At 37.5% G+C, this 13,644-nt stretch overlaps 1 protein-coding gene across 1 annotated transcript in view; it reads left to right on the top strand.

The window, feature by feature from the left end:
• The window catches only part of si:ch211-26b3.4 (connector enhancer of kinase suppressor of ras 2), a 99,761-nt gene that overhangs the window by 68,942 nt on the left and 17,175 nt on the right, over positions 1-13,644 (top strand). The window contains exons 10-13 of the mRNA XM_055159073.1: positions 497-624; positions 1,580-1,785; positions 6,372-6,458; positions 10,157-10,365. Of these exons, the coding sequence (XP_055015048.1) occupies positions 497-624; positions 1,580-1,785; positions 6,372-6,458; positions 10,157-10,365 (630 nt within the window). The remainder of the gene's footprint in view (positions 1-496; positions 625-1,579; positions 1,786-6,371; positions 6,459-10,156; positions 10,366-13,644) is intronic.

Genomic DNA, 13,644 nt, shown 5'->3' with positions numbered 1-13,644 from the left:
GAGATGGGCATTCTTTTGAATTCAGTTTGGTCAAATTTCAGAAATTTTGATAGCTGCTGTCTGTCCATCTGTAAGTCTGTATTCATTTAGTTGAAATAATTTCCTAGAAGCAATATGAGTACAGTGTATCATGAATCAAGATATAAATATTCAGTATACATTGCCTAAAATATTGTTGTAATAGGCTTGTACAATAGAGGAGAATGCCTATAGAATAAATGGGTCCCTGTAAAACTTTGGTTATAGGTTCAGTTCATTAAAAATAGTGTTATATAAAAAAATTAATTTTTGCTAAATTAATTAATTAATCTTACAACCATAATTGAAAACAGTTATAGGAACAAAAGCACACTGATTGCAGTCTATTTGTCTGAAATAACTGCTGTTTGTTAATATATTTGGTCATTTTATCTTTTTTTTAAATGTAGGAGTCCAAATTCAAGGGAGGGTTTAAAGAAGAATTTAACTCAAGTGTATTCTTTCTGTCTTTCCACAGCCCATCCCCACCAGCCCCACGAGCACCTCTCCCACCCCAGGCGGGACACTGGGAATGTCCAAAATGGACGCCCCAAGTATGCAGGACGTGTACATCCTGTCCCCTGTGTCTGGACTCTACGGCACCAGGTGAGGGCGCTCTCTCTGCTCTTACAGGGCTACTAAAATCTGATAATGCGAATAGTCAGAGAACCCAATAATTAGATCTGACTGGTACAAGCACACAAGAAATCTGATCATCAAAATTTCTGAAGACATCTCAGTTAATCAATGGATTTTTTGAGTAGCTAATGTAATTGGAAAACACTACAGTACTATTCATTTTAAATTCTTTCAATGTTTAACCATTTCTCTTTCTATCTGATTAAAAAATCTGATTATGTGATTTCTAGGCCTTTAAGATTATTTAAATGACATGTAAGCCACAACATCAGATAAGAGTAATCAGACGGACCATAATCAGAAAGATGAAAGATGATTTTGCTGTCTTAAAATTGAAAAAAAAAAAACCCAAAAAAAACCTTTTAATAATCAGATTCTGAGTGTGCTTGAAATAGCAGCCAGTGTTTACATGATATTTCACCAATCTGATATCTCCATAAATCAGATAACGAACAGATTTGTGCTTGTAGACACTGATTCTGTTAATGAGTATATTACATCGGTGTGATGCCTGTGGTCCTCAAGGCGTTTATTCGATTAACTTTGCTTGAACTCCCTTCCAGTTGTAGTCTTGTGAGTGCAGTTTGGGACATACTACCAGTCAAATTCTTGGACACACCTTTTAGATACATTTGGAAGACGTCAAATATATGAAGCAAATTATGTAGGGTAAAAGGGTAAAAAATTAAATATTATTCAGTAAATATTTTTCAAGAAACAGGGTGGCTACTGAGTTATTTACCTTGGTGTGTCCAAACTTTTGATGGCTAAGGTAGACGTCATATGTACATGTAAGTTTGGAGAGCTTTTGCCACACACCCTTTTTATTTGACTAGCCAGTTCATGTCTTTAGTGGACCAAGTATTGGACTACAAAGTGGACTACAGCCCTACATTGGTCTGATCTTGCCCTGTGCCTTTAGGGAGGAGCTGGGCCTCATGTCCTGTGACGACATCAGCCGCTACAGCTCCCAGCCTGGCTCCAAAGGGTCTGAGGCCGTGAGCTACTATCTGGACCAGGAGAGTGGGCAGTACTTCTCTCTGCTCGAAGGAGAGGGACCCCCAGGACCTGATTATGACCGAGGACGAAACACAGGGGTCCGCAGAAGAGACAAGACCCCCACCCATGGTAAAAATAATCTCTACAATCTCTCAACATCTTCTGGCTTAACAGGCATGTTTCCTTCCACAACTGTGTCATCGGTTTATTTAGTAATACTAAAATAATAACTACACACGAAGTTCTATAAGTTAGCAAGTATACAGAGTTCATTTTGTCTCATTCAGGACATGTTTGTAACACTTATATACATATACAGTATATAAGTGGACATAGCTAATGTCCTAGCTGCCATATTCCAAATATTTCACTATTTTGTCTGTAAATCAATTCCTTTTCCAAATTTGGAACTCGGCTCCAAATTTGCCCCATAACTGCTAACCTCGGTGAGCTTTATTTGACTGGAGCTGAACACTATGGGTGACGTCACACTCCCTTAGTCCACTTCTTTATATAGTCTATGGTTTGTAGTCATCTAAATGATAGGGTTAACATGTAATATGCAGAATAAGACAGGATATATTGTTTTGTGTTCTTGTGGAGGAAACAATGGTACATTTAAAAAAAAATTGCCTTTAAGATTGCTAATTGCGATTTCAATGCCATCGTGATTAATCTACACTAGAAAATGATTTTGGACAGTTCAGCAGAGTTGATGAAATTTGTGAAATTCTAATGCAGCAAAACCTAAACCAATTTATTTTTTTTTTTACAATTTTGGAATTTAGCATTTCTTAAGTCAGCTTGTCAATATTTCCTATTTAAATGCCACAACAACATTCTCGCTGTCTACAGACATCTCTAGATTTCCTACCTATATAATCTGATGAGGCTCATTAAGTCTTCTGTATTGATTATATTTTAGATTGTTATTTACAGGCTTCTATTTGTTTCATACCTTCACAGTGACTACACTTGCCTTTCTCAGAATTGTCACATGATGTTGCTGTAGTGTGTCTGGTCAGCTGATTTAAATTTGCACTGCGTAATTTTTCAGTTTGGGGATCCGCTACCATGGAGATGCTATTGCTTTGCCTGTAATGTTCCACAATATGGTATTAAACTTAAGATGCAATTATTCAGGATATGGAATGTTTTTATTGCTCAAAAGTACCTTTAAAAACATGCATTCTTACTGTGAGAGGACTCACCGCTTCACAGATCTCACCTGTAAATTGGCCTAGTGGCATCTCCTGCTTGTTTCTGTGGAGGCTGTAAAATTTAATGCTATAGTTTGAAATATTGGAGGTAAAGCAATGACATCTCCACTGAGACAAGTATCTGGCAGGCACCAGATTTTGGCTCTATCTCCATACTTGGAGCAGTGGGACGACAGCGCCATCTGCAGTTAAGTCCGAAATATCAGACCACTGCAAGAGGGAGAACCATCTCATAGACTGGGACAATGTCATAGGCACAGAGAGAAACAAATGCAATTGTTGGGTCCGGGAGGCCATTGAGATCCGGAAACACGCCAACCAGACTGTGAATCAGGATGAAGGGGAGCATCAACTCTTTCACACCTGGCGCTGTCATCGTAGTGCTCGAAGGATGAAGACAATGCCAAAATCTTTTTAAATTTCTTGCATTACACAAAATTGATTCTAGTGCGCTGTTACCTCCTCAAAAACATACCAGGATTGTGTTTTGTTTCATTCACACATTTGAGTAATTCTCTATTATTAGTCTGTCCACATCTTTAACACCAAATGCTTTGTTCCATGTCACGAAACAGTAGTTTTCAAGTTAACATCTACCTTTTATCTTCAATTCAGTAGAGATTGCCAGATCTAGGGCTGAAATCATCCAAATGACTCTAGGGTGGGTGGAGTTTAAAAAGTGGAGCACGCCCTGTATTACCACATGCCATCACAAAGTAGAACAGACGGTTTTAATTTTGACATCTCTTTGTATGTTTGTGATGAGGAAACAGCATTAAAAATTAGATCAGCTGACCAGACATGTCACACGTAACACTTCTGAGAAAAAGGGTAGAGTGCAATCGAAACTTTCAAGGTATGAAACAAATAGACCTGTGTACATAAGAATCTCAAATATTATTTCCACCCACATGTTAAAAGAAATGACTACTCTTGATACCGCTGATAATATTATTGTATAAAGCCTTAGTATAGTGCGGTTACAGTTTCTTCATGCTTTTTCCATACATATTTTGTGTTAATCACCTCATGCTTTTGCCTCACGTCTTAACCACAAAACACTGATCACATGACACAAGCTTTGTCCAATCACACTGTATGTCCCTCACTGTCACAACCACCACACTTCCTCTGAGATGCCCAAACTCTCAGCGCACCAGTATGCTTATATGAAAATAGAAATATGTAAAGGTAGGACTGTACAATCAATCACATTATATTACAATCAGTATCCAATCATTTCAAACAGCCGGTGATAGGCTTGAGGCTTTTTACTCCTCTGTCAGTAAAAGCAAGTGGTTCAGACTTTCAAGGAAGAAATTGGACTATTTTGTGTTAAATGTCTTGCTTATGTTCATGAAATTAATATTGCAAGCCATTATATTAGTTTATTAAAGCTGCACTGTGCAACTTTTCTGTTAGTGTCCACCTCTTGCTTGTCTCCATGGAGATGTTAATGCTTTGCTTGGAATCTTCCACAGTATGGCGTTAAATGTATCTGTCTTGCATTTATTTCTTTAGTGTTTTTTGAAAATACTTTGAAAAACGTGTATTCTTACAATGAGCATGTAAAGCGCCTTTACACAGATCCTTAGAGATTGCAAATGTTAAAGCAGTACTGTGGAACATTCCAGACCAAGCACAAATATTTCCTTGGAAACAGCGGATAGTGGATCCTCAACCAAAAAAGTCACACAGTGCACCTTTAAGAAAATAAATAAATTGGATCAGAAATTGTGATTGATCAAAATGAAGAAATAAAATACAAATGAAATAGCATCCAGTTCTATGTAAGGATTATTTTAAGGTTAATATTTTCTCTAACTATTCCTAAATTAATGTCTAGAATAACGTCTGAAGTGTTCTTAAAAGTCCTTTTACTCAGAGATGGGCAAGAAACTTTGAACCTTAAAAAGCTTTATAGAAATTGTTTGATTCCTGCAGCGACCAAATGGTTTTATTATTCCACTTTTAAAAATAGATTTGCTCAAAACTAATGAAGGAGGCCTCAGTTGCCCCACATTTGTAAAATATTTAGAGAAGTTCTATTTTTAGGCCACTGACATCACAGCAGTGAGTCCCTCCTGATGTTAATGTAATGTGCCTCTTCCAGTTTTCAATCTCAAGAGTTTAATAGTGAAGTTATAGTGTATTACATAGGTGGAAGCTTAGATTGCTGTTGTACACTTGTAAATACTATAGAATGAAGAAATTATCATATCAAAGGTCATATATTTAAGAAAATTGGCTTTAAACCATGTTATAATGTTGTTATCTTCCCAAAACGCATACCTGGAATTGTGTTTTGTTTCATTATTATTAGTCTGTCTACTAGCCAGGCTGGCGCCACCTAGTGCCTCCGCTCAATTTTATTTCTCTCGAGCGACTAGGTCAGGAATCGGAATACACTAGACGGTTTGCAAGAACCCCGGAAGTGCAAGTTCGGGCACCAGCCAATCAGCAAAGAGCCATACATTCTGTGTTGGCAACGATTCTTTGGCAACAAAAATGAATGTTTGGTGAATTTTATCAAGGGGAAAGACGTTATTGCCCTTTTTTCTACGGGATTTGGGAAAAGCTTAATATACCAGTTAGCTCCATTAGAAGCACATTACATATGTCACAACCAAATAACAGTGATTGGTTAAATGAAAAAAGTACCCGCCTACCGTCAAGTGAACGAATTCTAATGCTGCTAGGTCAGACGGTTTCTACAAAGTGAAACCGGCTGATGAATCAGGCTATCTGTCTACATCTCCAAAGCTCAAAATGCCCTGTTCCACCTTGTGATGACATGAAGCTGTAGTTTTCAAGTTAACAGCTACCTTTTAGAGTTTGTTCAGTAGAGACTGCCAGTTCTAGGGCTGAAATCATCCAAACGGTTCCAGCGAAAGTGTAAAAACAGAGTGAAACATTTCCTGTATTACCACATTTGTCTGTCACTCAGCTTTAGAGAAGAACTAGGAACTACATTAAGAAAAAGGCCTTAAAATGCAGGATGTGTGTGTTAAATATGTGTGAATGAAACCAAGCATAACACCAGATATGTTTTCCTTTTTTTTTTTTTTTTTTTATGAGGAAACAACATTATAACATAGATCAGAAAATAAAATACAAATAAAATCAAGCTGTGCCAAAAGTGAAAACTGGATTGTGAACACAGGGAGAACAGAACAAGTAAATTTCACATTAAGGCTCCATCCAGGAATCAAAGCTGGGAACTTCTTGCTTTGAGTCTGAAGCGCTAACTACTCTCCCACCTTTGCCCAGAACTTGAATCTTACAACGTCACCTTAAACCGAGTAATGTCTTACATTTTTACTGTCTCCATGCACTTTGTACCAGTCCCAAAATCGTCTCCCGTCCCCTGACCCCCACACACACTATTACTGTCCTCTCGTCCTCCACTCGTCACATGTCCCAGTGTCTTTACCACAACATTCCTATAAGTCCGTCCCACCCCCAGCTTCTCTAAATGCTGATTGGTCGTTCCAGGTGACCACAGACCCGTTTCCATGCCTCCCGAATATAACTGGATGGCCGAGCCCAAGGAACCAAGCATGGGCAAGAGAGGGAGCAGAGGTACACGTGCACACACTCCCACACTAACCCCCGAAAAACGTCACCAAAAATACAGTCCAACCGTTTCAGACCTGCTGCCATGCTTTGCTCCATTCTCAACACATCTCATCTGCGGTTCTTCATGGTGCAATGGTTGTCACTGGATACATAACAGCCTGCTATGTATCTGACAGAGCGGTAAATCGATATAAATGCAGCCAATGCGTTTATACAGCTGCTCTGGGAAGGTAGGTTTAATGATATGGTGTTGAAGCGAAGCAAATATTTACGTGACAAAAATGAAGTTAATGGTGTAATATTGTCTTGCTTTTTCTGGAATTTTCCACAATACTGCATTAAACCTAAGATTAAACCACACTTATTCTCCATGGCATTAGGTTTCATGCCATATTGTGGAAAATAATAACCAAAGGAACAACATTTTCATGGAAACTCCTCCAGGCCAAATAAAAGTCAGGTTTGTGAAGATGTAAGCCCACTCAGAGTAAGGATGCATGTTTTTTTTGTTTTTTTTTTTCAGTACAATACCCACAACCAAAATGGAAAAAAGACAAAACAAAAAACAACATGCTTTTAAAAGTTACATACTGTGGCTTTAAAGGTGCATTATGCGATGTTTTGATAGGGATCTGCTACATGCATTTCTCCATGGATTGCTCCTCAGTGGTAAAATAATTCTTACACTTTCATGTTACACGTACACAGGTATTTTTAAAAACATTTTTCCTTTGTTTATACTCATCTTTTACACGCAAACAGGAAATTCTCCTCTGAAAACGAATCTGTCTAAAAACTCTGGCTGGAGTGGAGATTCTGGAAAACTCCGGTTTGGTGTTTGTGTGTAAAGTGGCATAAGCGGAGTTTTAGGAGCTGACGCGCCAAAAGTGTGACCAATGTTTCCCTTTTGCTCTGATGATGATCATGGAGCATTCAGAGCAGCAGTCACATTTCCTCTGGTGAAACATTTTTCATGTGTTTGCATTTGCACACACAGCTAATGTTTCATATCCAACAAATACACAAATAAAGACAAATAAGACTCGGAGGGCGGCAGTTTTGACATTTTTTTAACAGGTCTGTTGAGAGACGACGCTGCTCAGTAATGCACGTTTTTCAAGGTATTTTTGAGTAATACTTACAACTGTAATGAAATAAATGCTACAGCTTTGAATCTAATCCAGGTGCCGCCCATAGGCTTGGTTTAGTTGTGATTGCACTTGAATGGCATATTTATGCGGATTGATGTGAACAAAAATTTTCTGAAAAAGATGCTGTGTGCACAATGTTATTTTGGAAAACGGAGGGAGGGAAATATTCCTTTCTCAAAATACCCGGCTATATGTAAACGTAGCCTTACTGTGAGCGGCGTCTTCTCTCCACAGAATGGACCTGTAACTTAACCTGGTTGTTTCCATGGAGACATTTAGGTGTCATGCAATACTGTGAAACATTACAGGCAAAGCATTAACATCTTAAAGGAGAGAAGTACGTGTCAGACCCTCAAACAGAAAAGTTACATAGTGCACCTTCAAAATGCCTTACATTCATAATATTTGTACTGATAAAAATAATAATAATACCAAAGAAGTTACATTTTAAGACTGTAATCTATATTTTAATTTACAATAGTTCCGATACTATATCTCTTAATTTTTAAAATATTACCAATTAGTCCTGGAAAAAATCTAAAACAATATCAAGTGATTGCTGTTTTGCTTTAGTAATAAAATTATTTTATTTTATTGTAGTTTCAAATGGAGACTGTGCACGGTGGTTGCATAGCTATTAAACTATCCACAAAAGATGAGCCCATAGATGCACTGCTATATGTCTGCCAATGTAAAATGTAGCCTGGTATTTTTCTGACAGTGACAGAGTAATACAGAGTGACAGTGAAGTGAGAAAATGGCATTTAAACCATGGCTATAGGTACATTGTTTTATTTTTGTTTATTTATTTTTTCTGACAATTTTCATTTTATTTGAATATTTTACCGAACTAAAACAAAACTAGGAAAAAAATAAGATAAAATAAACCCCTCCAACACTCCACTCTTCTCTCTACACACATTTCACAAACATCATTAAATAAACCACACAAAAACCACTAGACAATCAGACATCACGAGTTTCTCTGACTAATTTTAACCTGTTCAGCCGTTTTGAACCTCTCTCCTCTATTTGTATTCAGGCGAGGATGCTCCACTCTGCCGTCACAAGTCTATGAATAACATTAAACCAGTGTCTGTCTCTCTCACCTCCTGCACCTCCTCTCTTCTGTCTCTTTCCACGCTTTTACATTATAGAATATGGATAGTAAACAAGTCAGGCAAGAACATTTTCCTGTTTCAAATAAACTTTCAGGGCTTGTTAGTATTTGAGATTTCCAATTTGGCATGAACACTGCAAACAGATAAGCGCCATGTCCGGATTGTGGATCACTATCAAATGGAATAGATCTGAAGCCATCTATCCATTTTGATTTGGCGTGAAATTCTCAGCGGTTTTAGTGGAGTATGAGACTTGTCTTTAGTTAGCTTTAATGGATGTGAAAGCAGTAATAGTTAAAGTTTTTAATCTAACACAAACACTTAAAATTTAAAGGTTATACTGTATATTACGCAAAGTTGACTCTTGTGAGCTTTTAGCTTTGAAATTATGCTGTTACTTCATCAAAAACATACCTGGAGTTGTGTTTTGTTTCATTCACACATGTTTGAATAACCCTTAATCAGTCTACAGTATATCTCCAAAGCTAAGCTGTGTTCCACATTGTGATGTCATAGAGTGGTAGATCTCATGTTAACAGCTCCCTTTTAATTAGTTTAGTAGAGATTGAGAATTCCACGGATGAAATATCTGTATGATTCTAGTGAAGGTGTAAGGAGTTTAAAAACACAGTGGAGTACTTCCTGTATTACCACATGACAGCACAAGGTGGAACAGAGTGTTTTCAGTTTGAGAGAAGAACCTAAATATGTGAATGAAACATACATGTGTGAATGAAACAAAACACAATTCCAGGTACAGTATATTTGTGATGAGGAAACATTATAACATGGATAAGAAAATATGGGCCCTTTACAATGCAGTGACTTTTATTATTATTATTATTTTTTTAATTAACGGCTAATAACATTTCTGAAACAGATTTTAAATGAAATATAATATGTCTTGTGGTCATTAGTTACAACATACTGTAGTTGATTGGGTCCCAGCAAGTAGTCACTGTTGAGGAATTCTTAATTATTCACTTATCTTTTTTAATTAAAGCCCAAAGATTCTAACTTCATGCATGAACAAATGAAAAATATATTCTTAAAAAAGGGGGAAAAGTTAATAGTGACTCAGTAAAGATTTTTGATGGACTTTCATTTTAAATACTGAACTTTATTGTCAAATCAAAACAACACACATAAATGAACAAAATGCTTTTTCTCATCAGTTGCATCAGCATTTACAATAATAATAAATAGAATATATACAATAGCATAGATAAAACATAAAAATAAAAATACTAACATACACTCACACAGCATACCCATGATACATAAACATTGGATTTATAAATGTTTCTTCTGTTGTACCTTTTCTTAAACATGTCATTTTGCATTCTACCCTTTAAAAATGCATGCACCTTAACTTGTTTGTTCTTATTTTGTTTTAACTCCTATGTCTCTCTTCCTCTTTGTCCCATAGATTCAGATAACTCCCTGCTGCGTTACCTGAGCGATGATAAAATCCTGGTGATCGAGGAGGAGCCTGAGGGCCCGGGGAGAGAGAGCAGAAGAGACTCCACCAGACGCTCCAGACGCAAGAGCAGAAACCCCAGCAGCCCCAGCTACCCCCTCAGCCCCTCCCTCCTCTCCTCCACCCTGCGCCTCGACCAGCCTCTTGACGCACTCTCTGTGAGTACAAGAAGTAGTAGTAGTAGTAGTAGTAGTAGTAGTAGTAGTAGTTGAAGAAGTAGTTGAAGTAGAAGTTGAAGTAGTAGTAGTAGTAGTAGTAGTAGTAGTAGTAGTAGTAGAAGTAGAAGTAATAGTAGTAGTAGTAGTAGTAGTAGTAGTAGTAGTAGTAGTAAGTAGTAAAAAAAAGTAGAAGTAGTTAGTAGTAGTAAAGTAGTAAGTAGTAGTAGTAGTAATAGTAGTAGTAGTAGTAGTAGTAGTAAGTAGTAGTAGTAAGTAGTAGTAGTAGTAGTAGTAAGTAGTAGTAGAAGTAGTAAGTAGAGTAGTAGTAGTAGTAGTAGTAGTAGTAGTAGTAGTAGTAGTAGTAGTAGTAGTAGTAGTAGAAGTAGTAGTAGTAGTAGTAGTAGTAGTAGAAGTAGAAGTAGTAGTAGAAGTAAGTATTAGCCAGAGGTGGGACTTGCAAGTCTTGACTTGGTCTCGAGTCAGACTTGAGTCACTGTTTTTAGGACTTGAGACTTGACTTGATAAAATGGACTTAGACTTGGGACTTGACTTGGACTTGAAGGTCAGTGACTTAGGACTTGACTCGAACTTGAGGCCTGAGACTTGAGAAGCACTTTAAATCTGAATTTGTTCTGTATTCTGACTGTACTGATTCACACTAAGATCTCTAAGGAATTCTACAACTTTTATATACTCATATATAAATATACTATGACTTTATAAGTACATAAATAACAAAATAATAAATAACAAAAATTTAAGCTATATTTGGTACTTTAGTTTAAAGACTCGAAAAGACTTGAAGCTCAAAGTAGACAACTTGGACTTGACTTGGACTGAGAGCCAGGGACTCGAGACTCGACTTAGACTTGCCTGTATTTGACTTGAGACTTACTTGAGACTTGCAAAACAATAGTAGTGATATCTCCTTAGTAGTGGTATTTTAGAACATCATTATCACATGAGTTTGAGAAGTTGTTAGGTATTTAGTTATAGTTTTGGTTAACCTGCTTTTCTCCATGGAGACAGAATATAAACGATTTACTGTCTTCACACTTACAATACCTTTGGCAACATTTTCAAGGATAATTAAAGGTGGATGGCAACCTGCTCTTTTATATTTTATGCTCTGAAGCTATTAAGATTAAGACTGCATTTTAATTTTAGCAGACTGCATTAGCTAAACCATCCGTCTTACCACCGACAAGTTACAAATTTAACTGTAACTTTTTATGTGTCATGGTATTTTACACCTTTATTCCAGTTTGTAATGTAGATTCTGTCGTTTAGAGGAGAAATACAGCAGTGAGGAGAGGTTGTGTCTAGATTTGTTCATGAATGAATTACACTTTCTTGATTCAATCCAACTCCCTCTTTAAAGGGCCCATATTACTTTTACTATTTTCTGATCTATGTTATAATAATGTTGTTTCCTCATCACAAATAGAGCTGGAGTTGTGTTTTGTTTCATTCACACATATTTAACACACAAATCCTGCATATTTAGGCTGAGTTCTTCTCTCAGACAGATAATACTAAATACTAAACTCCATACACCTTCACTAGAATCATTTGGATGATTTCAAGGTTCAAGGTTCTTTATTTGTCATTCAAGCATACGAGAGAAACACACCACAGAACGAAATGTGTTCCTCAGTGTCTAGTGTTTAAAAGACTTTAGAACAATAAGGAAGAAGCAGTATTAAAAAGTACATCAAGAGCATTTAGCAGTTCCAATAGACAAGTACAAGTAAAATGTGTAGCAAGATAGAGTGGCAGCCTAAGCAGAGAGTCAGTGTGCAGCGTTCAAATGTCTGAAAGCCCCAGGAAAAAAGCTGGACCTCAGCCGATGAACTTTCAGCCCTGGAATTGCCAATCTATACTGAACTTAATGGAAAAGGTAGCTGTTAACTTGAAAACCACCACTACATGACATCACAAGGTGGAAGAGAGCAGACTGATAATGCAAAGTTACTCAAAACTTGTGTGAATGAAACAAAACACAACTCCAGGTATGTCTTTGAGAAGGTAACAACATTCCAGCATGGCTTTAAGCTCTAAAGAGTCAATTTTGCTTAATATAGGACCTTTAATGTTACTTCTCTGATCAGGGCAGTTGCAGGAGGAGCTTAAGTACAAGCAGGACATAGCACATTTGTATTCAAGGTTGTATTCATACTCCTTATGTCCTTCTCCTCATAAGACCAAATATTTATTCTTTATCAAGGTACACAATGCTTTTACTTTGATGCGCTTCACCTATTTAATATAGAGTTTGTATCACAAAACTGTACACATAATTTTTTTCATATATAACCTCCGACAAGGATTAATCATGACCAAATTATAATATTTACTTTGCAGCATTATTTACCAGTGTATTATTATTGGTGGAATAACTCAGACATCCAGGAGGAGTTTTCATAGTTTAGTTCTTCTGTTGAAAACTTCTACTTCTATTTGACACTTCTATTTGAATCATAAGAAGTAGCACTCAAATTGTATTGTATTGCCTTGTGCCTGTGTGTGTGTAGTCCTCAGAAGGATCTCAGGTACATGAGCTGTTCTCATTTGTATTCAAAGTGTACATCTCCTGACTCCTAATGCCCCATCTCCTCAGACAGGTCTGATTATAAATACAAGTTTATTCTGGACAAATACAGCGTCCTTTCTCTCTCCTTTTGGTATCCTTCTCTCGCTCTCTCTCCCTCTTTCTCTAATCCATCTTTCTGTCTCCTTCGCTATCTCTCTACCCTCCTCTCTCCCTTTTATTTCATCTTTCTCTCTCTGTTGCTTCTCTCTCTACTCCTTCCTTGACTCCCCTCTCTCCCCTTTCTTCTCTCCCTTCTTTATCTTAATCTGCTTTCTCGCCTCCCCTTCGTCCTCCTCCTCTCCTCTCTCTCCTCCTCCCTCTCTCCTTCCCCTCTGGAGCGGATGTATGACTCAGCATCAGGCAGACCAATTACAAGCACTGCTGTCAGACTGTGCTTAAAACCACGCACACAAATACATAGTGTTTTAACAGCTTGGCCGACACCAGCCTCTCTCGCTCTCTCACTCTCCCTCTTTCTATCTCCCACTCTCATCTCTTCCTCGCTCTCTCTCTCTGTCTCCCTCTCACTCTCCTCACTCCCCCTCTCTTTCTTTCTCCCTCTCCGTCGGCCTTTTCCTCCCTCTTTCTCTGATGACTCTGGTGACTCACTGCCATTTGCACATCGAGTAATACAGTATGTATGCTGCATTGACAAGCATATGCTAATCACGGGCTTTAGCTGTGCA

Source organism: Boleophthalmus pectinirostris, unplaced genomic scaffold (genome assembly GCF_026225935.1).
Source record: "Boleophthalmus pectinirostris isolate CB_2022bp ecotype Guang Dong unplaced genomic scaffold, ASM2622593v1 HiC_scaffold_23, whole genome shotgun sequence".
Taxonomy (NCBI): Eukaryota; Metazoa; Chordata; class Actinopteri; order Gobiiformes; family Gobiidae; genus Boleophthalmus; species Boleophthalmus pectinirostris.
This window is presented reverse-complemented; position numbering and strand designations above follow the sequence as displayed.